The sequence below is a fragment of the Tachysurus vachellii genome, chromosome 1, assembly GCF_030014155.1.
Source record: "Tachysurus vachellii isolate PV-2020 chromosome 1, HZAU_Pvac_v1, whole genome shotgun sequence".
Taxonomy (NCBI): domain Eukaryota; kingdom Metazoa; phylum Chordata; class Actinopteri; order Siluriformes; family Bagridae; genus Tachysurus; species Tachysurus vachellii.
In genome coordinates, this window is record NC_083460.1 from 33187433 (window position 1) to 33214225 (window position 26793).

The 26793-nt window shown below is 38.9% G+C and overlaps 1 protein-coding gene across 3 annotated transcripts in view; it reads left to right on the top strand.

Annotated features, from left to right (window-relative positions):
* Window positions 1–26793, top strand: part of efl1 (elongation factor like GTPase 1) — a 292867-nt gene that overhangs the window by 197496 nt on the left and 68578 nt on the right. For all 3 annotated transcript variants that reach the window (XM_060883929.1, XM_060883912.1, XM_060883920.1), the window contains exons 13-15: window positions 13664–13782; window positions 16382–16548; window positions 18013–18148. In XM_060883929.1, the coding sequence (XP_060739912.1) occupies window positions 13664–13782; window positions 16382–16548; window positions 18013–18148 (422 nt within the window). The remainder of the gene's footprint in view (window positions 1–13663; window positions 13783–16381; window positions 16549–18012; window positions 18149–26793) is intronic.

Genomic DNA, 26793 nt, shown 5'->3' on the forward strand with positions numbered 1-26793 from the left:
TTCTTTTAGCAGACAACAGATACACCAGCTGAATCACAGATGTCTCTCTCTTTCATTTGTAGGTGCACTGCATGGGGTATGGAATATGGGTTTCTCTACCCTACAGAGTGTAGTTTGTGTATCCGTCTATCTGCCTCTTATATATTTTTATAAATAGGGAAATTACTTTGTCTGATAGTAGTTTACTTCATATAATATGACAAGGATTTGTACACCCTACATAGTGCACTATATTTTTTTATTTTACTGTATAGGAGATTCATCTCTTTCAATAGAAGAGCATGTAAAAGGATAAGGTCTTATACATAAATATACATAAATACACCGTCTTTATGCCCTATATACTACACTGTCAGGTCAATTTTGGAGCTGTTGGGTTTAGGTGATGTTCTTTCCTCCAAGCCTGAGGCCATGGTTCTCAACCGGAAAAGGGTGGCTTGCCCCCTTCAGGTTGGTGGAGAGCTCCTGCCTCAAGTGGAGGAGTTTAAGTATCTTGGGGTCTTGTTCACGAGTGAGGGAAGGATGGAGCGGGAGATCGACAGGCGGATCGGTGCATCTTCTGCAGTGATGCGGTCGATGTACCGGTCTGTTGTGGTGAAGAAAGAGCTGAGCCGCAAGGCGAAGCTCTCTATTTACCAGTCGATCTACTTTCCTACCCTCACCTATGGTCATGAGCTTTGGGTCATGACCGAAAGGACAAGATCCCGGATACAGGCGGCCGAATCTGTTCCGGATGCCTCCTGGACGCCTCCCTGGGGAGGTGTTCCGGGCATGTCCAACCGGGAGGAGGCCCCGGGGAAGACCTAGGACATGCTGGAGGGACTATGTCTCTCGGCTGGCCTGGGAACGCCTCGGTATTCCCCCGGAAGAGCTGGAGGAAGTGTCTGGGGAGAGGGAAGTCTGGGCGTCCTTGCTTAGACTGCTGCCCCCGCAACCCTTCTCCGGATAAGCGGTAGAAAATGGATGGATGGATGGATGTTTCCTGCACTATATTGATAGGAAAAAAAGAACAACCTTTCATTACAGTATTGCAAAATTCTTTGCATATACCAGCAAGTTAGGAAGTCAGGGTCATGATACAGTTCCCCTAGAGCAGAAAAGAATAAGGGCCTTTCTCAAGAGCTTAACAGTGCTCAGGAGCTTGTTAGAGCTGGGGCTTGAACCCATAACACTTTGATCCAGTGCCCAAGTAGAATTTGCTCTCTCTGAATATAAAGGCACTTCATAAAGTATATACTATATACAGTTATATGGATAATAATCTCCTCAAAGTACGTTTTATGAAATGGTGGTTTGTTCAAACTTACACAGTCCACTGTTTGGTCACTTGAGAGGTTTGGGATTCTGCTGATCCTTTATAAGAGCTTAGGTTTTTTTTTTTTTTTTTTTTTTTTTTTTTACATAGTTCACTGTTTATCTGATTCAATTTTCTAGATTTGCAATTCAAGTTTTCTCATATGAGCATGGAGTATCTGTCCATGTCCATTAGGAGCTATTTAAGATTCATAAGGCTATATATTATATATACTATAAATATAGTGTGTGTGTGTGTATGTATGTATATATAAATTTAAATATATATATATATATATATATATATATATATATATATATATATATATATATATATATATACACACACACACACACACACACACAGTGAGGAAAATAAGTATTTGAACACCTGTCTATCAGCTAGAATTCTGACCCTCAAAGACCTGTTAGTCTGCCTTTAAAATGTCCACCTCCACTCCATTTATTATCCTAAATTAGATGCACCTGTTTGAGGTCGTTAGCTGCATAAAGACACCTGTCCACCCCGTACAATCAGTAAGAATCCAACTACTAACATGGCCAAGACCAAAGAGCTGTCCAAAGACACTAGTGACAAAATTGTACACCTCCACAAGGCTGGAAAGGGCTACGGGGAAATTGCCAAGCAGCTTGGTGAAAAAAGGTCCACTGTTGGAGCAATCATTAGAAAATGGAAGAAGCAAAACATGACTGTCAATCTCCCTCGGACTGGGGCTCCATGCAAGATCTCACCTCGTGGGGTCTCAATGATCCTAAGAAAGGTGAGAAATCAGCCCAGAACTACACGGGAGGAGCTGGTCAATGACCTGAAAAGAGCTGGGACCACCGTTTCCAAGGTTACTGTTGGTAATACACTAAGACGTCATGGTTTGAAATCATACATGGCACGGAAGGTTCCCCTGCTTAAACCAGCACATGTCCAGGCCCGTCTTAATTTTGCCAATGACCATTTGGATGATCCAGAGGAGTCATGGGAGAAAGTCATGTGGTCAGATGAGACCAAAATAGAACTTTTTGGTCATAATTCCACTAAACGTGTTTGGAGGAAGAAGAATGATGAGTACCATCCCAAGAACACCATCCCTACTGTGAAGCATGGGGTTGGTAGCATCATGCTTTGGGGGTGTTTATTTGCACATGGGACAGGGAGACTGCACTGTATTAAGGAGAGGATGACCGGGGCCATGTATTGCGAGATTTTGGGGAACAACCTCAGTTAGAGCATTGAAGATGGGTCGAGGCTGGGTCTTCCAACATGACAATGACCCGAAGCACACAGCCAGGATAACCAAGGAGTGGCTCTGTAAGAAGCATATCAAGGTTCTGGCATGGCCTAGCCAGTCTCCAGACCTAAACCCAATAGAGAATCTTTGGAGGGAGCTCAAACTCCGTGTTTCTCAGCGACAGGCCAGAAATCTGACTGATCTAGAGAAGATCTGTGTGGAGGAGTGGGACAAAATCCTTCCTGCAGTGTGTGCAAACCTGGTGAAAAACTACAGGAAACGTTTGACCTCTGTAATTGCAAACAAAGGCTACTGTACCAAATATTAACATTGATTTTCTCAGATGTTCAAATACTTATTTGTAGCTGTATCATACAAATAAATAGTTAAAAAATTGTGATTTCTGGATTTTTTTTTTTAGATTATGTCTCTCACAGGGGGGCACGGTGGCTTAGTGGTTAGCACGTTCGCCTCACACCTCCAGGGTCGGGGTTCGATTCCCGCCTCCACCTTGTGTGTGTGGAGTTTGCATGTTCTCCCCGTGCCTCGGGGGTTTCCTCCGGGTACTCCGGTTTCCTCCCCCAGTCCAAAGACATGCATGGTAGGTTGATTGGCATCTCTGGAAAATTGTCCCTAGTGTGTGATTGTGTGAGTGAATGAGAGTGTGTGTGTGTGCCCTGTGATGGGTTGGCACTCCGTCCAGGGTGTATCCTGCCTTGATGCCCAATGACGCCTGAGATAGGCACAGGCTCCCCGTGACCCGAGGTAGTTCGGTTAAGCGGTAGAAGATGAATGAATGAATGAATGAATGTCTCTCACAGTGGACATGCACCTACGATGACAATTTCAGACCCCTCCATGATTTCTAAGTGGGAGAACTTGCAAAATAGCAGGGTGTTCAAATACAGTACTTATTTTCCTCACTGTATATTTATTTATTTATTTATACTATATATAATGTGCTAAGAAAATATTGATTTAAACCCTTCATAGTGCAGGAGTAGTCCAATAGAGAGCTGTTTGAAAATCAAACTGTGGAACTTTAGCTTATATATTCTTAATTGTGAGATAGAAGCCATGTCCAGAGAGGAATTTTGCAAGAGTCGTGATTAATTAATGCTGAAATTGTGCAAAGGGGTATTCAGACATCCTCCATATCTCCGGACTTAAGAACTATTTGCGCATAGGGATTTGTAAGAGTGGGATGGAGTTTGTCTACATCTCAGTCACGAGTGACTCTGTCCTTGGACTTAAAACCCATTATTCTTGCTTGATATTGGCTCAAGTGAGAAGCAATATTTAATTCAGAGCTCCCGAATTGACAGTTTGATGGCTCCATAATACATCAGACTGAAATGTATGCTTTGGGCTGTAAACACACTAAAACACTATGAAATGCCATCTAAGGACAGTCATAAGTATGTAAATATGAAACTATTGCTTAATTAATAATACAATACTTTTAAAGTGAATGAAATGTCTGTTCTCCACACACAACACATCAAAACACATTATTGTGAACAAAGAAAATGGTTATCTCAAGTACCATTTTTTACAGATAAAGTGCTGAACTGTAACTTAATGTTAGATGAGAAAAGAGAAAAGCAGAAAAGATGAGAAGTATGCTTACAAAGCTAACCTGACCTCTGTTCTAAGGATACAATAACCCGATGATGTAATAAACAATTATCAAAGCAGTTTTAGCAAAATGCTAATGTAATATTGTCCCTCGCCTATTCTGGCCTTAAGAGTGTGCAACCCAATGCTGTTAATCATTAGAAGCAGATGGCCACAGGAAACCAGGAGGAGGCTCGGCAGCCATGATGAATCTAACTATTGTTTTAATAGTCGGGCCTGTGGAACATGTGTATGTCTGCACGGAGCTCCTGTGTAGTTTTTCCTAAGTAGATGGAGCTAATGAAATCCATCCCAGCATGCCTAACAAGGGAAAAGTGATTAGCCACACACACAGTCAAGAAGGCGCATGAATGCTAGCCAGGTGTTCTACTGGGAAAGTAGCTCAAACTGCGTTTAGTTACTACATTCTGAAAACCATTAGACCTTGGGTTTTTTGTGTTTTTCAGGGCTGTGGGCAAAAATGCTAAATGTCTTTGATAGAATAGGCCTTAATAGACTTCATCCTAACTAAGAAGATGCGTCACAAAGAGCAGTCAAAGAAAAAAATTGCTTGCCATGTGCTCAAGAAAGCCCAAAATGTCCCAGTGTCAATATACAGCATAATGCTATATTTCACAATATCATCAATTATACACATTTATAAATAAAGTTATTGCTAGAAGTAATAAAATATTAGAACAAACATACACATAGAAAATAAAACACAACTTTCTGACCGACTAGAATGAAACACAGCACTGTTGAACAATGTAGCTTATCCAATAGCCTGCTAGCTAAGAAGCTTGCTAGTGTTCAGTTAGATATTTAAATTAACACGGGAAGCAAATGTGACCGCGAGTTGTTTCAGGTAACAGCTAATTTTACAATATTAACCGAGTTGATTTTAGTAAGCATTCATTTGGATATAAACAAAGTCACATTATGGCTAATAATCGCAGCCCCTCAACTACTGGGTACACCATATAAAAAAATTAAAATAATAATAATAGTAACTTTTTAAGTGTTGTTTGAGGGACTACGGTGCTTGGGTCATTTCAAAATGGCTGGTTTAGTAATTAGAACATTAAGTTGACATGTCATCAGTTTCTGCTGTTATTGTAAAATGACCTCTGGCATGAGAACAGTACTGTATAAATTAAACTGTCAATTATTTATTTCTTTTTTCTTTCCGTAATTCAGCATATGGTCACTGACGTGTTACTCTTGTTTTGTTTCTTTATTCCTTTATTAATCAGCCCTGTATCATTGCTAGTGTATCTACACGTCTCGAGTCTTGCAGGCATGATTTTTCTCACATTGCCTCACTGTGTGTTAAAAATAGTCCATTTGACAGCTGAGACCGAAAAGTCGTCATGTTAAATTCTAGATTTTAGCTCTCGTTTTCAGCACCGTATTCCCTCCAAAAACACTTTTATTGTGTCAAATGTCTCTTCATCAGTCTCTTTTCAATTGATGTCAGCCTTTAGAGACCAGAGCTGTGCAATTCCTCTTGCAGGACCTTTGTAAATGATGGGGTTATATGAAATTGTGTAACACCTGATGTAATATATATATATACATCTGTTACCTTTAATGTTCTGCTTCCTTCCATTAGGACTGTTGTGGTTCATGGAAGGATGTCAATCCCTCACACGATTTCTGCCAGGCTTATTATGGTTTGGTTTAGATTTTCAGTATTTTGACGAAAGACTTTCCACGTTTGTCCTCTACTACTTGCTTTTCTCTTGCACCTTTTTACACACACAATTTATTTGGATTTGAGATCTGGTACATTTTTCACCTCATTGTGCTTGGTATGGTCCAGTGTGAACACATATTTTTGTTTTAGACCATGGGCCTGATCAGGATGTAGTCAAGGTATGAAGCCATAGTTGTGGTTTAGTTCGAGTGTGTAAGCGAGAAGACACAAAGTTCTACTCATTATTAGACTGTTTTATTGGAAATATGCTAGGCTAATTATACACCAGGGCAGTCAGCCATCTGGATGTTGCGAGGTCACATGTCTTCTCCTAAATGAAGTCCTTCTCACATCTAAACCTGTCTTTCTGTGTGGTTTGAACAGAGAGCCAAAGGAATGACTGAAAACATGAGGTAGTGTTGGTGATTAATAGAGTACCTTCAAGACTGTGCCAAAAACGTCACCATTTCTCCTCACTGCCTTCATCAAAACTGCGCTTGTTTTCATTGTCAACAAACCCTGGTGAAATTGCGGCTGCCTGAGGGTCCATTTGAAGCAAACCTCAGATGAACTAGATGTGAAATCACCTTTAGATTGCTGTGACTCTGACAGACAAAAGAATGTTTATAATAATCCTAGAGCAGCCTCTTACTTTACTACAGTATTTGCAAAAAGCAGTAAAAATGATGGCGATTGTCAGAAAGAAAAACCTTGTGTGAATATCCGGAGCTCATTATAGCGATTTCACGATAACATTGCCTGAAAGTTAGTGTTAACAAGTAAATGTTTAATTACATTGTTACATACATTGTGAATAGAAGGAAAAGATATACATGCATCATTTTGCATGTATAACACAAGGAAAATAAAAAGCTTGATTTCTTCTAATTCCTCTTTCCCAAAGAACGTGACTTGTCTTATGTTATTGCTTTCATTCTGATCAGCTGCATTTGATAACATTACATACATGGTAGGAGCGGCAGCAGAGCTCTGTTTTGTCTGAGCAGAGGATCAGAAGTTTTGTGGTCTGATTTAGAGTCTAGAGGGTAACGGTTGTAAAATGTACAGAGACGGACATGGAAGACATTTGAGAACCATGGAATACTATGTTAATTTCAGTGTGCTACATGTGATAGAGATTATTTTAAGACCCATAAAGCCAAAATGGAATTTTTTCGCTCGACCTTTTTGCTCGTAGCTTCACACCTTAACCCCTGAGGAAAACTAAGTAAAATACACACTGCCATAAATAAATAAATAACTAATCCAGGATGCTTCTATACATCAAATCAAATCAAATCCTAAGTACCTTTCTGACCCCAGAGCACTTGAATGCTAACAGTTTGATAGTTTTGTCTAAAGTTGTCAAGATTTTATGGCATTACAGAGTTAATCAACCAATGGGGCTGGTGGTGAAAATAAAAGGAACAATGATCATGGAGATGAAAAAGAAAGTGACTATCATGGCAATGCACCGTGCTGAAAGAAATTATTTTGATTCTGATCAGCTCCCACGTTCTTGTGTACATTTGTTAGTCATCATTTAAACATGGTAGGAGTGGCAGCAGAGGAAGAGGTCTGCCTTCCCTGCTCAGAAGAAAGGAAGTTGCTGTGGTGTGATTTAGACTCCAGAGGGAAATGGTTGTAAAATGTATGGAGTAATACAGACACGCACAGAAGGCATATGAGAACCATGGAGTGTGGAACTTTATTGGCTAGATGGTAATAGACAGAAATGAATTGTAATTGGTAATTTGAAAAAAAAAATAAAATAAAAAATCACTGGTGAGTGTGAGAGCCATTTGATCATGCACTGTGACTAACTGTTCACTCTGTAACAGTCATAAAGTGCACTACATGGCCAGTGGCCGTATTCAACACATTGGTTATGGACTATAGTGTGCAGCGAAAACTAAAGGATAACGTGTCAGTCAAGAGACGTGATGTGTTGACCTAAATCTCTGACCTAATTCTTCTGTTTGTTATTTATTATTTATTTATATTATTTATTCTTCTGGAATGTGATAATCTTTTCTATTTTAGTTTTACACCTTCACCATATAAAGGCACTGATGTAATGTAAAGGCTGTTGGCTGTTTTCATCAAAGGGTGGGTCATCTCATTGTACAGCCTCCATGTTGAGCTTTCTGCATTGCCCCTTTCATCGGCCTCTGGGCGGCTATATCAACATCTGTGCACATATAAATTGCTCTTGGCATGAACTTTGTGAGGACTCATCAATAATTTGCTTAAGCCATCACTATCATCTGAGAATCTAGTCTGTGTCACCAGCCAACATGCAGTGGAACATTTTTTTATTTGTGATTTTTATTTTTTTTTCTCCACACAGCAAGTTTTTGAGAGACTATGCGTCATGTCCGTGCTCTTTCCAGTGTTATGCAGTGACGATTATTACACAAGCGCCTCATGCAGCTCAGAAGTCATAAATGATGTGTCCTCATGGGCAGGCTTCAACATTGTCGAGCAAATAGTGAGATATTTGGCCTGTCACATTCTCATAACCACAGCATGCAGGAATGTCTGATACTGCATAGTCTCATTACACTGAACACTGATCCAGAATGGTGAGCTGGATCTCAACAGTAACAGGCTCTGATAAGCTGCTTGAAGCTTGACTGATGCCAAGTGTCTGGACTGAAACCTTGGATAGACAATGAACATCCGCTTTGATTGCATGTAGTTTTAGTTGTAGAATTGCATTTCTGGCTTGCTGGTTAAAAGTCTGAGAGCACACAAGCCTGTAGCAAGAGCAGCTTCACATCATTCCTGACCTACATTTACAGCGAAGCTCACCAACCTCTGTGTATTAAAATAGTGCTTCCTAAGCTAACCTATATACACCATCCTGACAGTTTGTTAGGTGCTGGGCAGACTTCCTTTCCTAAACAAGCAACTTGGTGTTTGTCTAAACAAAATGAGATTTGTGTTTTTTTGTATAATTTATTTATAGATGTTTATTAGACCCAATATTTAAAGCTGGTATATTAATCAGCATGTTGTTGGTGGCTGGATCCCATAGTGCAGAGGTGGCCAACCCGCGGCTCCCGAGCCTCATACGGCTCTTTGCCCGGTTTCATGCGGCTCTTACGTTTATACCGAAGTTTGTATTTGTGTCTTTTTAATATGCTTCGCTTGAGTTCAATACAGTATTTTTGTCAAACGTGCATGTGAGTGGGATGAAAATACCTCAAAGTTTCCCAGTAGGAGCAAGATCATTTGAATAAACAATATGCGTCAAGCTCGCGCTCAAAATGGCAGGGAAAAAAAGGTGATGTTCATGTGTGCCCATGTGTATGATGCGGCTCTTTCCGGTAACACAGTAAAAAATGTGGCTCTTGGTCTCTGACTGGTTGGCCACCCCTGCCATAGTGTGAGACGGATGAGGAAAAAGCACAGTGCACTTGCTTTACACTGATTGATGAAGCGATTGATTGGAATTCATTCAAATATTTACAATTGCTGAACAATTTTATAAAGGAGATCAATGAGATGTGTCTGTTTGCCAGTCTGTATTTTTTATCTGTGTGCTTGTACCTGTATGTTTGTGCATCTGTTTGCATGTCTCTGTCTGTTTGTCTCTGTCTGTGCAATTGTTGCTTTATCTAGACAAATGTCTGTGACTTTCTTTGTCTGTTTCTGTCTATCTGACTTTGTCCAAGTATGCCATTGTCTGTCTGTCTGTCTCTATATGCATTTGTTTATTACATTATTTTATATTTGTCTGTTTGTTTTCCTGCACACCTGTCTTATCTGTCTTTAAGTATATATCTGTGTTTATGTATCTATCTTTCAATCTATCTGTTTGTCTATCTATCTGTCTATCTATGCCCATCTGTAAGCATTTCTGTGTGTGAGTGAATGGGACATTGAGTACAGGAGAAGGTGTGTTTGTCTCCACTCCCAAGATGTTCTCTTGACTGCACTCTGCAGGAACCTGCCAGACAGTACAGTTCATCAACTCGTAGGTTGCCATAGCAATAATCAATGTGGGTCACTGGGTGTGTGATTGGACACAAGGGGGTATTGGGTACATCTGCGTTCTATCGTCCGATTGGCTGATGAAGCTGCTGGTTTTCATTAATGACACAAGGCAGTCAGCAGGCAGAAAATTGGCTTGGCTTCTATTATCACACTCGCACACATGCACACGCATGCACACACACAGACATCCTCTGTTGTCACGACATGACGGATGTCTGTTTGGATCACATTAATATGAGCAATGGCTCTTTGTACTGTCTCATGCAATAGCAGAAGCATAACGTTAAATTTTAATGTGAAACAGTAGAGTGACATCACAAGTGTACTGAAACTATATTTCCATTAATTTTTAAAGTTGCTGAGATGTATCATTTCTGTGTTCCAGTAAACTGGGAAATGGTTTTCATTATCATTTCATTAGTCTAGAGTGCCTCATCTGTTTATACACTCACTGAGCACTTTATTTAACCAAGCAGTGTTTTTACAGGCTTCAACTGTCCAGTTTTGGTGAATCTGTGTGTAGAATCAGAGCCTGTTTGTGGCTGACAGGAGTGAACCCCATTTGGTCTTCTGCTTACTTCCTGATCCCCACAAGTTTCTGAAGCTTAAGAGAAGCTCTCCATCAGTGTGCCTGATTGTGTTACACTTGGTCACTGATCATTGCTGTTTCCCAATAGCCAATCCATGATCATCACTGATTCCCAATGACCAATCCATGATCATCACTGATTCCCAATGACCAATCCATGATCATCACTGATTCCCAATGACCAATCCATGATCATCACTGATTCCCAATGACCAATCCATGATCATCACTGATTCCCAATGACCAATCCATGATCATCACTGATTCCCAATGACCAATCCATGATCATCACTGATTCCCAATGACCAATCCATGATCATCACTGATTCCCAATGACCAATCCATGATCATCACTGATTCCCAATGACCAATCCATGATCATCACTGATTCCCAATGACCAATCCATGATCATCACTGATTCCCAATGACCAATCCATGATCATCACTGATTCCCAATGACCAATATCTGATCGCTTTCATCATGACCATTCACTTTTCACATCTGTCCCTACTATTTGCATACTTAATAGAAAGTATAGTTTTTTTTTAAACGTGCAATAGTTTGATCTGTCTCACCATGACCAAACTGACTTTCTATAAGAAATAAATTATAATCTTTCAATTTCTCTTTAGATTTAGGTCCATTCTATTCAATGTTATTATAATTTTGTGATTTAATATATCTGACATCCTCTAGCTTCTTCAGGCAACTTTCTGAGCCTGCTTTAGCTACTTTCCCCTGTAAAGAGTTTCGGGAAAAATGTCTTTTTGTGTTTTTTTTTTTTTGAAAACCGATAAAAAATAAAAACAAATTGAAAATAACGTGTATGAATGACAGATTAGCACTCAGAAAAAGAAAACGAGTTTAACCATGTGATTATTAAACAAAAACCTAAATGTAAAAGAAGGAAAGAAAGGAATGAACATGACGACAGACAGAAGTGTGACATGAATCGAGGTGTATGGCGTAGGAGAGAGAGCGAGTCAGAGCCAGTGATAAATCAAGCTGAAATTATAAACACACATCATGCTGGGTGACAGACATGCTGGTGTGAGAGGTTTTTTTTTCCCTCTTTTCCTACAACAGCAGTTCTGAGTATGATGATGTGACTGAGGTGTATGGTTCCGTATAAAGAGATTATTTATCTAAAAATAGCTCAGCAGTAGATATGAGTGCTGTAATGAGCACATTAAACAACACTTTTTTCTCCATTTTTCTGAGAAATTTTGTTGTTCACATGAGTCTGCCTGAATCCATCTGGCTGTCTATTCATATAATTCTCTGTTTTTTGTTTATCACCCTATATTCTTTCTAGCTGTATATCTGCCTCATATATGATATGTCTGATTGTGAATAAAGATTTTTCTTTCTTTTTCTCTTCCTGTATTAGACCTCTAGTCATCTGTTGACACCAAATTTATTGACCTTGGTGTATAGCTAGCTGGCTAGGAGCTTTCAAAAAGAAATAGGAGAAAGCTGGTAGAAACAGTGGTAGCAATTAAACCAAAAACAAAGAAAACAAACCAAAACTGAATGAAGCGACCTCAGCGTTGTATGTTTTGTTGGTTATATATGGGCCCGCAATGATGCCATTGTTGACTTTTTATGAACATCGTTACTGACCAAACATTGCAACTCTTTGAAAATACACACACAAATGATGTTGGATGTACAAAAACTAGTTGTGTTGATGTTCAGTTCAAACACAGAGCTGAGAAACAAACTAAAGATACTGGTGTTTTGCAGAAGACACATAACTACTGCTCTATTCTACAATGCATGATTTAATTTCCCTAAAGTTAATACTATAACCAATCTAGTTCCAATCAGTACTAATGTCCTCCTGAGATTTCACAATGGAATTGGTTTCATAATAATAAATGAATTGATCTCGCTCACTCACTCACTCACTGTACTGTAACTATGCGTGAAGTTATATATGTTAACTATACAAAATATATTTTTTCCCCAAATCCGACTGCCCACATATTTCTTTTTACATGTATAACATTAACTATCTATGAAAAAATAAGCATTTAATAGTGTTGTGAAAATTGGGAAGTTCATTTCACCATTTTGTAAAAAAAAAAAAAAAGAGTATACAAAGAGTCTGGCTTTCATCCACTCAGTGGTCACTGGACACTCTCCATTTGAAAGTTGTAAATTTGAGGCAACTGTATCTGTGTTTAGACAGGGTACTTGCCTATTTCTAATGTAGCATGAGGCAGGAGAGCCCCCTTTGCGATTTGTTTACTCTATAGAACCAAAGTTAGTCTGTCGTCTCTCCAGGCTGAATCATCCTTCACGTGAAAATGAGATCTTAAATATACACAGTCGGGAAGTAAGCACTGCTTATTAAAGGCAAGACTGTTCTCCACTGAGGGAAGAGAGAAGTGCTTTGGTTTATAATAAAGGTGTTGAAAGGAAGGTGAGGCTCTGTGTGTGTGTGTGTGAGTGTGTGTCAGTCAGAGAGATCTGTGCCTTTCATGGTGTGATTAACCTACCAAGCATGTGATAACGACCATTTCACCAAGTTTCTGCAAATGCAAAAGCATTTGCCGTTGTACAAAATGAGTCAGAATTAAGAATGTTTAGGTCGCTCTATATCTACTAGCCTTTCCTCTATAAGAGCAGGAGTCCATCAAGGCTGCTTTGTCTAATCGGTTTCCTTTAAATGTAAAAAGATGAAGCCTGTAGCAAAAAGTCTCCAATTAATTCACCACCACTCTGTCTTCTCACACTGAGAGGCTGTGAAAACAGTTTGCTCCGAAACTGCAGATGCAGCTGTTTTAGCTATTCACTCTCATTACTGTATTATTTTACACCGTTATGCCAGAGATTCGCTTCCATACCGTTCAATTTGATTATCGACGCACAGTTTCCGCCTAATGACATACGCCTTCTCGTATTTGTGTCACTTATAACCTCAAAATAAGAAAAATTTATTTGGATTTGGTTCTGTAGTTTTTTATTTTCCACTTTATCCGAGTCTTAGGTTATTATATCTCGAGGTACTATAGAACTCTCAGAATGAGATATAAAGGCTTATGATAAAGTTCTAACTTGGTTAATGTGTTATCAGAAAGCCAGACCCGGATTAAAACTGATTATATCTTCCTTGAGTCTTACTGTCTCCTTCATGCTGACTTATGACTCATGCTAAGAGTTTCTGTGCTTAAACCTTGTGCATTGTGGGTAATGCCCTTTTTCCCTCCAGGCCCCTGACTCAGGAGGAGATTTCTCAGCGTCGAGAGCTGGCCAGACAGAGACATGCGGAGAGACAAGCGGCCAGTCAGGGCTCTGAAAACCCAGAGGCCACCAGCACCAACAAACCAGGCAAGCAGGACGTTCTGTGTTGTGTGTGTTCGTGAACTCACTTGAGAGTTGTTCAATGAATCACAATATTCAGCTACTGCTCAAAGTAGTATAATATTCATGTTTGCTAGCAGAGAAAAGGTTTCGACTACAGACATGTATTTTCTGGTTTATTTGTTTCATATATTCCTAATTAGGCATCAGTTTTTTAAGAAAATATAAAGTTAAAATGTACGTTTCGTAAAAGTGAAATTACCTGTAATGTAATTCTTTTCTAATAGGCACATTTTTAAAGTAAAAGTCAATATTTTTCTGTTGGAAACATTTGGCTATAATCAGTTGAGTTCATCCTGAAATTGTGCACATTACTATTCAGATTTCTGTAGAAATTTTGCAGTGACAGTTGATTGTTTCTCAGTCTCATCATATTAGTCTTATTTTTCTTTTAGTTTTTCATTTCCTCTTGCTTTTCTGTACATCATTTGACTGTGCATCTGTTGCCGTTAGTTCTCAGTATGGCGTTCCATCACTGTGAGTGACAGAAGGCTGAAAAATCAAAACAAACCCATCAGAAACATGGCAAAAGCATTAATTGTGACTATATGGTACAATCTTATATAACTAATGAACCATTGAACTCAGGAACACAAAAACACCTAGAAAACAACTATAGTAGTTGGCCAGAACAAGAACCCCCTCTAAGAGCTAGGGGTATTATGAACAGTGAAGATGACATTTCTGCTCTGGTTCATCCAAACACTTTAAAACTCACTGGACAGTGTTTCACAGTGCAGATAGACAATGAATCATACTTCGAAAGCAAAATAAGACCTTTTAAAGCAACAAAGAAGAAGAAGTAAAGAAGTTCTAGCATGACCAAGCCAATCACATGACCTAAATTCAGCCTGCTTTTCACTTGATGTAGTAAAGACATGGCAGAGAACCACAAGATTTTTACCTTGTGGTGATCTGCCATGTCTTTACTACAGCAAGTGTCTGGTGATGTCTGTGGATTCCAGAAAGATAGCATATAAAATTTGGCTATAATTCCTTCATCCAGTTTGGATGTCAATACTGTTAAATTAAAGCAAGTCTGACTGTATGTTCTACATCCCCACCATATTAAAGCTTTTTTAGATAAGGTCTTTTTGTTGGGCTAATTTTAACCTAACAATAATTGCGGCATTTAGGTCCGGGTAACCAACAAGAAGGCCAAAACAGTCCCGATACCTGTCCAGTAGAATTCCACTACTGTCTTGTGATGTAACTTGTTGATTTTAGCCCACTGACTGTGTGCACACAGCACAAATCAACTACTCAATTTGCAGGGCTCACTTTGTTGATCCGCTGAAGAGATTATATCTCACAGTTACCTAGGGAATGTCTAGGGATTCCCTCAGGAGGAGCTACAATCTGTGGCTGATGATAAAGAAGTCTGAGCTGGCCTTCTCAGCTTGTTTCCTTCATGATGCTCACCAGGAGGCCTGGAACGAAAATAACCCATGCTGTCTCAAATATTCCCACAGGTCTTCTATGAGATAGAGGTCTGGTGATTCTGCAGGCTGGTCAAAGTGATTTTTTATGCTCATTGAACAAGTCACACACAAACTCGTCCTTATGAACCTTGCATCATCCTGGTCATCCTGGACAGTCAGTATGTCAGTGTTGTGTTCTGTTTGGTCAGGAAGCATAAATGACAACCTTATAACTTGATGTTAATTTACATGGAGGTATACAGCCTACTGACTAAAGTACCTTTCTGTTATGTCTACATGTGTTCATTTGACTGATATCTATCCAAGAAGTGAAAAAAGGATACAACTAAGCAGTTGATGGTTAAGTAGCTTGTTCAAAAACCTCACTGTGGCAATGTGCTGGTGCTTGGACTTCACCCTACAACCTTCTAACCTGTAGCCCATTGCCTAAGCACTCCTCAATTAGAGGATCTGACTCATTTTAAATGCCAAATATAGGCAAAGATTTTGGGAATCATGCATTAAGCGATCAATCTCATTTTTCAAGAGATTGTTTGTTTGTTTTTTCTTTATTTGCTTACATTCATTCTAGCCCAAGAAGAACAGCACCACCAGTGGTCATAAGTAAAAATAGACAGAATATACAGAATGGTATAATGTAAAGGCCAGGGATGATTTCTTTCTGTCCCAGACTATAGCCTATTTCTGACCTTCATGTTGAATGATTACACATGGTGCTTAATGGAGATTCATGTCATCAACAGTGATCAACAAAGCAGACATGGTCTGTAGAACCTAAGGTTATGTTTGTTGTCATTGACAGCGCTGGCTGACAGCGAGTACAACATTGCTGTTTTACTTGCTTACTATTCTCGGGACACACAACACGATTATGGACTTTAACCACTTGACTAAGCAATCATGAATGGTGTTTTTTTATCTGTTTTTTTGGTGGTTTGATGCCTATGAAATGCTAAAAGGCTTAGCCATAATGGGTAAGATGTGTTTTTATCCCTCTCATTCAATATAGTGAACAACAATCAATGCATTTGACTACTTGATGTTGGAGGAATCGTGCAGAAGATGCACAATTACTTCACTCTCTTTTCCTCATGCTGTCCTTGTGATGGTTTACATCTTTGCAGATACTGACGATCTGTGCATGCAGACGGAGGCCCTGACAGTGAAATCCACTTCAGAGGAGAAAGAGTGTTTTGTAGCTTTTGCACGTGTCTACAGTGGCATAGTGCGCAGAGGTCAGACTGTGTTTGTGCTCGGACCCAAGTACGACCCTGCTGTCGCGCTGCAGACGGTGAGAACTCCACCTTCAATTATTCATGCTAACGTGTAATATGAACAGATGCTAATGGTGAACACTTAGTCCAATCTCATAGTCATAATGCTGATTGTCTCTTTCATACATAATTAGCAACATTAACATTTTAGAAGGTGCATTAATGCATGGACTCTATCATCATGTCCAGCTCAGTGTAGACACAATGTCCAGCCACAATGTCTTTAATGTCCTGCGTGCAATCTTTCAGTCTCTGTGGTTTACATAGCCATTAGACCAAACCCATTTTGTCTTTATAGAGTCCCTAGGGGGTTGGCTAGTCCTAACCATTAAGACCTTTTTAGCATTGCTTCTTTTGGCCCCACAGACAGAATATATTTGGATATTGGACTCTCACTAGGGATAAACGTGTGGTTGGACACCACTGATGTACCTTTCAACCTGATAACATGGCACTTTTATCATAGTGGCATTTACAAATTTGTAATCCTGTGGGACTTTTACCTTCAAACCTAATAGAACATTCTACCACATGTGCATTGGAAGGTTTAAACTTCATCAGTCTTGGTTTGTCTTTATCAGTCATTGGGTTTGACAGGAAGTTAATTCAGTTCAGTTAGTTCAGTTAAAAGCTAATGTTTTTTTCATGGTCACATTTGCACACTGGATTTCACTCATTAATATTTATTAATGATATGTTGAAACTTCAGCACATTTCTTTATGGACAGTCACTAGAGGATTGTGTTTTGAGCTGATTTCTGATCATCATCCTGCACTGATCCATCACCTCATAAAATGGCTCCATGATTCAACCTAAATTTATATTTTGCATTCTGATGGTATCACGGGAACGGTCAAGGGCAGCCCAGATTTGAGGCAACCTGGAGAATACAGTACAGCATGTGGTGGATTTCTAAACAGAAAAGTTTACTTGAGGCGAAACTGAAACTGCAGCTGATACTGTTGTTCCCTTTTTAGGACCAAAAATGGTACAGCATGTTTTAGTTTTCTCACAGGTGGAGAAATGGTGACATTTTCCTGGCTGTGAGTTAAATCCTTCTTGAGGCTGGAAAACCATATCGAGAGATTCGACAGCCTGAGTAAATTAAAAACTGCAGATATTCCCAGCCAGTTTCAAAGAACTAGCTTGCATTTCTGTATGAGCTCTATTTTGAGCAGATGAATGTCCTTGCATTTTGGTGACAAGCCCTTCATGTGGCATCATCTGTTTAGAAGTCTTTCACTTTACTGCAGTGTGAATGCCCTGAGTTAGTGCTCTCCTCCAAGCACATTCAGCTGCTTCAATGATATGTATTAGGAAATTGTAGTAAAATTTGTATTGAAAATAAAAGTGTAAAAAGCTATTTTTTTCAACAGGAATATTTAAGAAAAAAAACCCTTATAATAAATAAATAAACCCTTCAGTACTCTCCACCAGTGTCTCATTCACTTGCAACTTTCATTCTCTGTCTCTCTCTCAGCTATCAGATGAGTGTACAGTCTCTGACTCTATGCCCGCCATACCCCACATGGCCTGCTGCACTCTGGAGCGGTTGTACTTGCTGATGGGTCGAGAGCTCGAGGAGCTTGATGAGGTTCCAGCAGGCAACGTTCTGGGTAATACAGCTATTCCACTGTGGCCCAAGGTTTAGCCTCAAAGTCTCTAATGTGTTGTGTGCTATCTTTCTGTCTCTTAGGTACTTTACACTAGCCATTAGAACAAAACCCTTGTATGCACTTTAGGCCTGTATGAGGAATCTATGGGGAGTTGCGTTGTATAACCATTAAGGCCTTTTTAGCAATATTCTTGTTGCAGCACTGACATAAGCAGAAAAAAAATCTGGAAATTGGACTGGGGATAAAGTGTTCTCCCTGACGTTTTTTACCATCTGATCTCAGATCAGCTTTCTCTTCTCACTTTCTTATGATAAATGCGTGCAGGCTGATCTGGGCTCAGCAGTTTATTAAATATGATGTGTTTTATTACATCATGCAGTATACTGGGATGCACGTCCTAGTTTTGGTTGCTGTCCTCTTTACCAAGTGAATTTAACTGTACATGTTGGAAAGGGAAAATATAAAAATATATTATAAGAATACAAATCGGTGGCAGAAAAGTATGACCACTGTGAATGAAGTGCAGATGCTTGTTGTTTTAGTAATATATGCTGTGCAAAAATCCGGTAGAAGTAGTGGGTGTGGTGCAGACAAGCCCAGAGATGTCGAGTAAATACTGTCCTGGTTAATGGCCCAAATGCACTTTGGGACAAATCTCCTCCTCATTCTCTCTGTGTTTGCTTTCAACACAGAGAAGTCTCCATTGTTCAGATGGTTGAGGTCCTTCACTATCTTTCTGGCTATGCTCCAGTACCATTTACTGTAGATAGACTGCAGGTTGGGGAGGTCAGTGCGGACGATATGCTTGCACCAGCCTCTAAAGATCCTTCTGTTGTTTTGATGTACACATTTCCCCTTTACTCCAGGTCAATCAGCCAAGACTATTATCCAGCTATGAAAATAATGTAACTAAGAATTAAGCATCCATTGAGATTTTATTTCTGTTGCTGCACATTATTGTCAGGAATAATGTAATTGTCAAGGTAAGAGTCATTGTCATTGTCACTGCTCTATAGGCATCTATATCATCTGCCTACTCCTCTGTAGGCATTCTCACCTAGCTAGGATTTGTTGCAGGCTTGTTTGTTGTTCTGTGCTGCAGAGATGAGCTCTTACTGAGGAGGTTATAGTTTAGGTTTATCAAATGCTGAAGTATCTCCTCTCAGTGTTTTTACAGAGCATAATTTGCTGTGTGATTTGATTGTCATAATTAATCATGAAATACATCCATCCTCTGTCACATCTCGTCAACTTTTCCTAAACTACGCTTTATGTATCGGAGCAATTTCTTCTCGTACAGATATATATTCTTCTCGTACAGATACCCAATACCAGTGTCAGTTGTGTTTCAACACTGCTGAGAAGTAAAGGAATGTTCTAGCCAACTGCATGTCCGAATCTTTACTCACCTCAAAAGGCACAGCAGTGCCATGTATACATAAGCAATGTCATAAATTGCAGAATACTACATTAAACATATACACAGCAAAACAAATACACACCCAAATCACCTTTAATGTACAATTTTAACTTTGAAAGATGACACCTCCTTTCACTTGAATTGGATTCATGTAAGAAGTAACGTCTGGGCTGAGGAAGGAAAATTATGTGATGTATAAAACAAATGTAACATAAAAAGTATGTAAAATATAAAAATGTCCTGAAGGGGGAAGAGTGAATCCAGCTTTAAGATAAATTCTGCTTTAGTTTTTAGGTTTGTGACATTCTGTTGGTCATGTATTATGGTCACAATATCAAACTCTAACCCAACACACAGCATGAAACTCAACACTGAGACACGTTTGTATGGCAATAACTTGATGCTTTAAGCTTCACTGAATTATTTTGTTACAATAGACTTATACATCCAGGGGAAAAAAAAAACAAAGCTGTGGCCTAATTACATTCAGGGTAAGGAAAGATATGTAATATATATTGTCTAATAAGTAAAAATAATAATAATAATGGCTTCCTGTTTTTCTGCTCTTTTCTCTCATCTCTGGGTGCACTTCTGTATGGCTTAGCTCTGACCCCGGTAACCGAACGCACCAAAGTCTGTGTTCACAGATAAAGGGAGCGTGATGAACTCTGCTAACATGCATCATCAGCTTTAGCCTGCAGCTCCATTAAAAGCTTTACACAGGGGTACATTTGGCAAGAGATCTAACAGTATCAGATCTTATGATTCACGTCTAGGTTTCCCCCTCCCAGCAATTAAATGCAATTTATGGGCCATAGCGTTCCTGCACTCCAACATCTGTGTCTGTGTTACATTCAGTCACGACTGAAGTTTCTGCCTTTTATTTATAAGTCTCTCATTGAGCTGTGAACTGGAATTCTTGCACTCAGACTGATACGTCTTTTAACCTGATGGCATGGCTTGATGATCAAATGTGTAATGGAATCCACAGGATTCAAATCAGGAGGGACGCATACTTTCTATCCTAATAGGCCACTTTACCTACAACCACATGTGCGGTGCAGGGCTTTTAACATCATACCTTGCAGCTACAGCTGTATTCAGTCGACTGACTATTTAAGATGAATGTGTTTAAGATGAATAACTCTATGTACAAAAGAGTGGTAATGAGAAAACTGCAAAAGGGTCAGTGCTATCATGTGCAGAGCACCATATACAACCACAGGGGTCATTATGTTCCTATAAAAGCCTATCCATTTTCCTATAATAGCATTTTTCCAACTCTAGCAAATTTTTATTTATTAAAAACTGTTTCAGTTCCAATGAGTGTGTGTGTGTGTGTGTGCCCTGCGATGGGTTGGCACTCCGTCCAGGGTGTATCCTGCCTTGATGCCCGATGACGCCTGAGATAGGCACAGGCTCCCCGTGACCCGAGGTAGTTCGGATAAGCGGTAGAAGATGAATGAATGAATGAATGTTTCAGTTCCTTCAACTTTTTTTAACATTTTGGGATGCTTGATGTATTGAGAACAATACATATTTGAACATAAACAGTTCATTTATCTGCAGTTTTGAGCCCTGCCTCAGACCAGAATCTTTTTGATTTGTGGCAAAAGTGACATATAGGACAATATAGGTTATGTAGGAATACAATGATTCCATTTATAAAATGGCTACTGTTACCATATAAATGTCACAGTGCCTTACAGTTTAAATCATCATTTCAACATTGAAGCTTTTCCCAAATCAGTTTCATATGCCAATTAGGCTCCGTCAGTCTTCAACCTGATGGAGGTTTTAAGTTTCCTGGTCAGAGGAATTTACTTTTCATTTGCATGAAAAAAATGTAAGAATTTGAACAAGAAATCAAATAAAACAAAATCATCCTAAAACAAAAGTTAGTGTGTATTTTATTTTACTTTTCTTTTTCTTTCTTTATTTTATTGCTGCCAGCCTCTTGTAGACTTGAATGCCTTCAGCATTTTCAGAACTCAGTATTGACTGAAGGCTTGGCACTGTTTCTTATATGGGCTACTTTTTCCATCAATTATGAACGAGAGGCACGTTAATGTATCGACGTTATTGTCTAATGCTAGCCTGGGTGTTTTATGGAGAGTGTGAGAGCTCATCAATAACCCGATCTGGCCTTGTGTATCCATCTGCAGGCTTTATTTCATTTATTTCAATTCGGTTCTGAAAGTGAGGCTTGGAGCAGTTATAACTTGATGTGAATTGTGTTAGCAAGCGTGCTCGTGTCATCGGGGTTAGATGAACTGGCGAGGTGTTAATGCATGTTTTTATTTCGGTGAGGCAGACGGCTTGTCTGCCTCTGGGACACATGTGGAGGCTTTCAGTATTATAACTGTGCAACCCTGTGTCATGTTTCTCAGTGTATTTGGACATGCTGATAGTTATGCGACATATTGCAGTAGAGCAGTATATTGTAGTAATTTAAACACTTCCTGACCTAGATATGCTGTCATAGTCCATAGTCACAGTGATGTAGTATCGTCATAATGCCAGTCCAGATAAAGAAAGAAACCAGAGAACAAAAAGGCTTTAGATGTGGAAGGAAAATCTGTCTTTAAACCGCACGATGGTGTGAAAGTTGGGGGACGTTTGACCCAAGTTCACCCATCTAGACCCTCTTAGAGACACCACCCAAACCACATCACACAACACACACACCCTGCAATTTTAAAGACAAATCATCAAGGCTGGGTTGTACTTCTCTGCAAGGCAGAATGGGAATGAAAACATGGGAGGGGTGAGGAGGGAAGACTCATCTCTTTTCAGAATGTGGCAGTTTTCCAGCTGGTACAATATTCATCACGAACTGTCTTCATCACAGCCTCCCGTCTTTGAACTCTTGTCCAACAGGACTAATCGATTGAATGAGCTCTTCTATTAACTGCAAGCTTATGTGTTTAAAGAAAGGGTCCAAGCAAAAATCAAATATATAGAGAGTTTTATTTTTTCATTTAACCACAGATGTGGCAGAAATATTAAAGGGTTCCTACTTGGACACTAGCAAAGCAATGGGAAGTTTATCTGGATATATAATGCAATTTTGGCATCAGTTATCAATCATGACTGTCAATGAAACAAGGTATAAAATCCTCTGCCTGGAAAAGGAGCTATAATCTTTGCATAAGAAATTGGTAACTAGCCAAAGTGTCATTGGGGCAAGAAATGTATGGTCCACAGAAGCCACACAGATGACAGATGGTCATTTCATAGTCAGAGACCTGAGTGCTCTAGCCCCTTATTTCAAGCTATACCACAAGCAAGCTAAACATGGCTTCAAAAACATACAGGGACGTGGAAACAAAGTAAAAACCGACCAAAATGGACTCAAAGTGGGGTCATGAACATGTGTTTACTGGTGAGTGTCTTGTTTTGTCATAAGTTTGTAAGGTCAATCTTGAGTACCTCCTCCTTTTCTAAATGCTTGAGCTGAATACTGTATGCTACCATGCTGTGTGGCATGTATTAAAAAAGCTTTTGGATCACGATGGCAAGCGGTTTCATTATATGGGCCACATGCAGGAGATTCAGTCACAAAATCTGTACAGCCCATGGATGTTTCCATAGGTACAGTGACAAATGTTAAAATTACATTTAGATCTATGAGGAATCCATAAGTAAATGGGAAAATCAGAAATGTAGGGAGAAACAGAAATGCAACTTTTCTTCAGGTGATAGAGAATGTAACAGTTTAGACTGTCAGCTAAATCTACAAAGTGTGCTATTATTACAAAGACAAATGCACATTTGAGTGTTAAGCTCTGGCAAAATGATAGAGATTTGGGAGAAAAAGAAAAGTGATCTGGTCAGATGACTCATTCTTAACCAACTTCTTGAAGTGGGCGAGTGCATGTGTGGTGCATACCAAGGGAACGTTACAGACCCAAATGCTTGAACCCCACTAATGAAAGGTGGCTCTATTGTACTGTATTATTTCGTCAGCATCATTTGCGTCAAATGGTCACTACAAATCAATTTAGACCAATCAGCTTTATCGTGTCATGAAACATTTCTCTCATGATGGGAGTGGTTTCTTCCAGGATGACCCTGCTCACATCCACTGTAGTATGGAAGATGCAAATATAGGCTCTGGTTTTAATAGTTGCCAAATCTCAAACATGTGAGAGATTGTTGGCTCATGTTTTACAGTCCAAACACCAATTGAGTGGAATATATTTTAAAAGACAGCGTTTCAGAGACTTGTAGAATCTACATTATCCTATGGTGTGTAAAGCTGTTTTGGTAATTTGTGGTGACCCAGCATCTTAAACTCACACTGTGCAGCTAGTAAATGCTTGCTATGAAGATTACCTTAACTAATATTATTTTTGAGCCATCATTGTGCATTTATTGTTTGCTTAACCAAACATAAGTTTTGGAAATTAGACTTAAGTACTTATTTTGTTTTTTCCTGTCTAATGGTATTTTCTATACAGGCATGACATGATGTAATATATTTGTGAAATAGTAATATTTAGTTATTACTGCATAATCAATCAATCTTATAATTTCCCTAAAGTTCATTTGCTTTACATCCTACATGACAATAGAGCAGCTAATGTCTAATCAGAGGATGACCTGGATTTGGTCATACAGGACAATCAGGCTGTCTTTTATTCTCCGTGTATAAAATGTAACATCAGAAAGCTAATCTAATCTTTTTTAGATTCAAAAATCAGAGTTTTTTTTAACATGAAAAAAATTGTAGGACCTTGAAATTAGGTCTCTCTCTCTCTCTCTCTCTCTCTCTCTCTCTACCTCTCTCTATCTCTCGTTTTTCATCTCTCTCGATTTTCCCCTCATGAAAAACTATAAGAGCAAGTGCTTACACTTTTCTTGCTATTACTTGTCTTTCTCATTTTCTCCCACTCGGCCATAACTGCATATAGATGAATGGCGTTCCATGTTCCACCTCCCCCATCAAACCCCAACACACTATTAGTCAGTCTCTCTCTCTATCTCTTTTTTCAGACTTTACTTTCCAAAAAACATTCAAGTTTTGCTTTATGTAAAATGTATTCTTTATTTTTTTTTTTCCTATTGTACAAATGCCCCCCCACCCCACCCTGCCCCATTCTCAGCCATAACCACATGCTCTCACTGGCACTTTCACTCTTCTGCCTCAAAACCACTAAGCCGCGTTCATTTCTTATGGAACAGAGAACAAGGCTCTGATCTTTTCCCTCTCTATGTGGATGTATCCACTCTCCACTGCTAATTTGATCATTCAGAAAATCTGTGTAATGTTTGTCTAATGAAGATTAACATAGTAATTATTTTACTTTCGCTGACTGACCCGAGTCTGCAAGCGTATTAGGATTTCTGATCCTCAAATCGGCTTTATAGGATTTCAGTGCTTATTTTGTCAATAGCCAGTCCTGTGTAGCAGAATTCCTTGCAGTCTTGCATGCTATGAGCCACTGAGTGTTGGATTTGGCCACTGTCATGTTTTCACTGGTTTCTGTCTTACATTAAGTGTTTCTGTCTACTTGGATCCTCATCTGCTCAATTTCTAAATTATATGGATGAATAGATGGTTGAATAGATAGATGACTAAATAAATCCATTTTAAAGGCATAATTCTAGGATAGAAAATGGTCCTAGTGTAAGATTTTTGTTTTTGCTTTTGGTTTGAATCCTTTTCATCTGACTGATGTTTAAAAAGCCTGCTATGTTGTGTCTGGGTCTGTTTTTTTTTTTTTAATAACACGAGTCTGACACGGAGATGACCTTACCTTACCTTCCCTTCCATTACCTTAACTAGTATAGACAGGAGATGGAGATCTTGATATAATTGTGCCAACAACACAGTTTTTTTTTTTTGTTTGTTTGTTTTTTTTTTTTAAATAATGCAACACAGAAACTAAGATGTAGGTTAAGTCATGGTGTAAGCAAACCTTCATTCAGTCCACAACAATTAAGCAGCTGGGGATTTTAGGGTTTGTGAGCTGGGAGCATGTTAGTGTATGCAAGATCAGTATTTGATGGTAAATTTGTTGAAATGAAATATTTACTCATCTCAGAAGGTGATTTGTGATTTGATTATGTATTTCATAGATGCAGCAAATTATTGAAATACGAGCTTTGCACAAACATGAGGCAATATGAAGTGATGAAGCTAACAGTGGCTTCATAAACTGATTACAAACAAAAAATAATCACACATCTAATATGCATTCTGTGCTATTTTTTTAGATTATTGTTTGTTGTTTTCTTGATGGATGGATGGAGACAAGGTTTATCTCCTTCTCTTTTTTGTTTCCATATGTGTAACGATGATTATCTATGATTTACTCACTTTAAACTTTACTCACATTCTCAGGCCCAGATTTAATATCGTCTCTAGTAGCACATGTTTATTTGTGTGTGGATTGGTTGTATTGCACATATTCATTTGGATGTGTTGTTGGAGATTTATAAAGAACAATAGCATGAGTTATGCTTTAATATACAAAGTCAGGGAAGAAGGTTGTATCTTTTCTAATGTGCTACAGTATGTAGTTCCATGTTTTGATTGGCTAGAATTCTGACTGACTAGATTAAAATGGTAGCTAGCACAATATAAAAGTTACTTAGCTAGTTATACAGTATGTGTTAATGTGGACAAGACTGCAAGTCAGCAAGTTGTTGGCTAGAATTTGTTTATGAGCTACAATTTCTTCTCATCACATTGTATAACAGAGAGTATTGGTCTTGCTGTTGTCTTTTCTTCTTGTTATGTTTAACTTTAAATAAGAGATGTGTGTTTTTGGGGGGTGCTAGAAAGAGTGTTACATAACAGCTTTGTTGTACTTTATGTTGCTTGTTTTGTCGGTGTTTCCACATATCTGTGTGTTTCTGATTATGTAAAGGATGTGTCATCTGTGCAAGCTAATTAATTGGCTTAGTAAAAGCTGATGTATGTGATATAGCAGATGGTGAGATTTAGAACAAGTAGCAAGTGCTATAGTTGTAGCACCAAGTTGTGTGTCATTATCATGAAGCATATTTTCCTTAAACTTGCTTAGTAATAAAACTTATTTTTTCGTTTTGTTTTTTGGTTTTTTGCTTTTATGAAAGTTAAATCATTTAAAGAAACTAAAACTTTACAAAGACAGCCAGATATGCCGAAGTACCATTTTAACAATATAAATGCAGAGTCTATGGTACACTGTAAGGCCATTGGTTTGTGAATAGCTCACCAGCACACCTGTATATG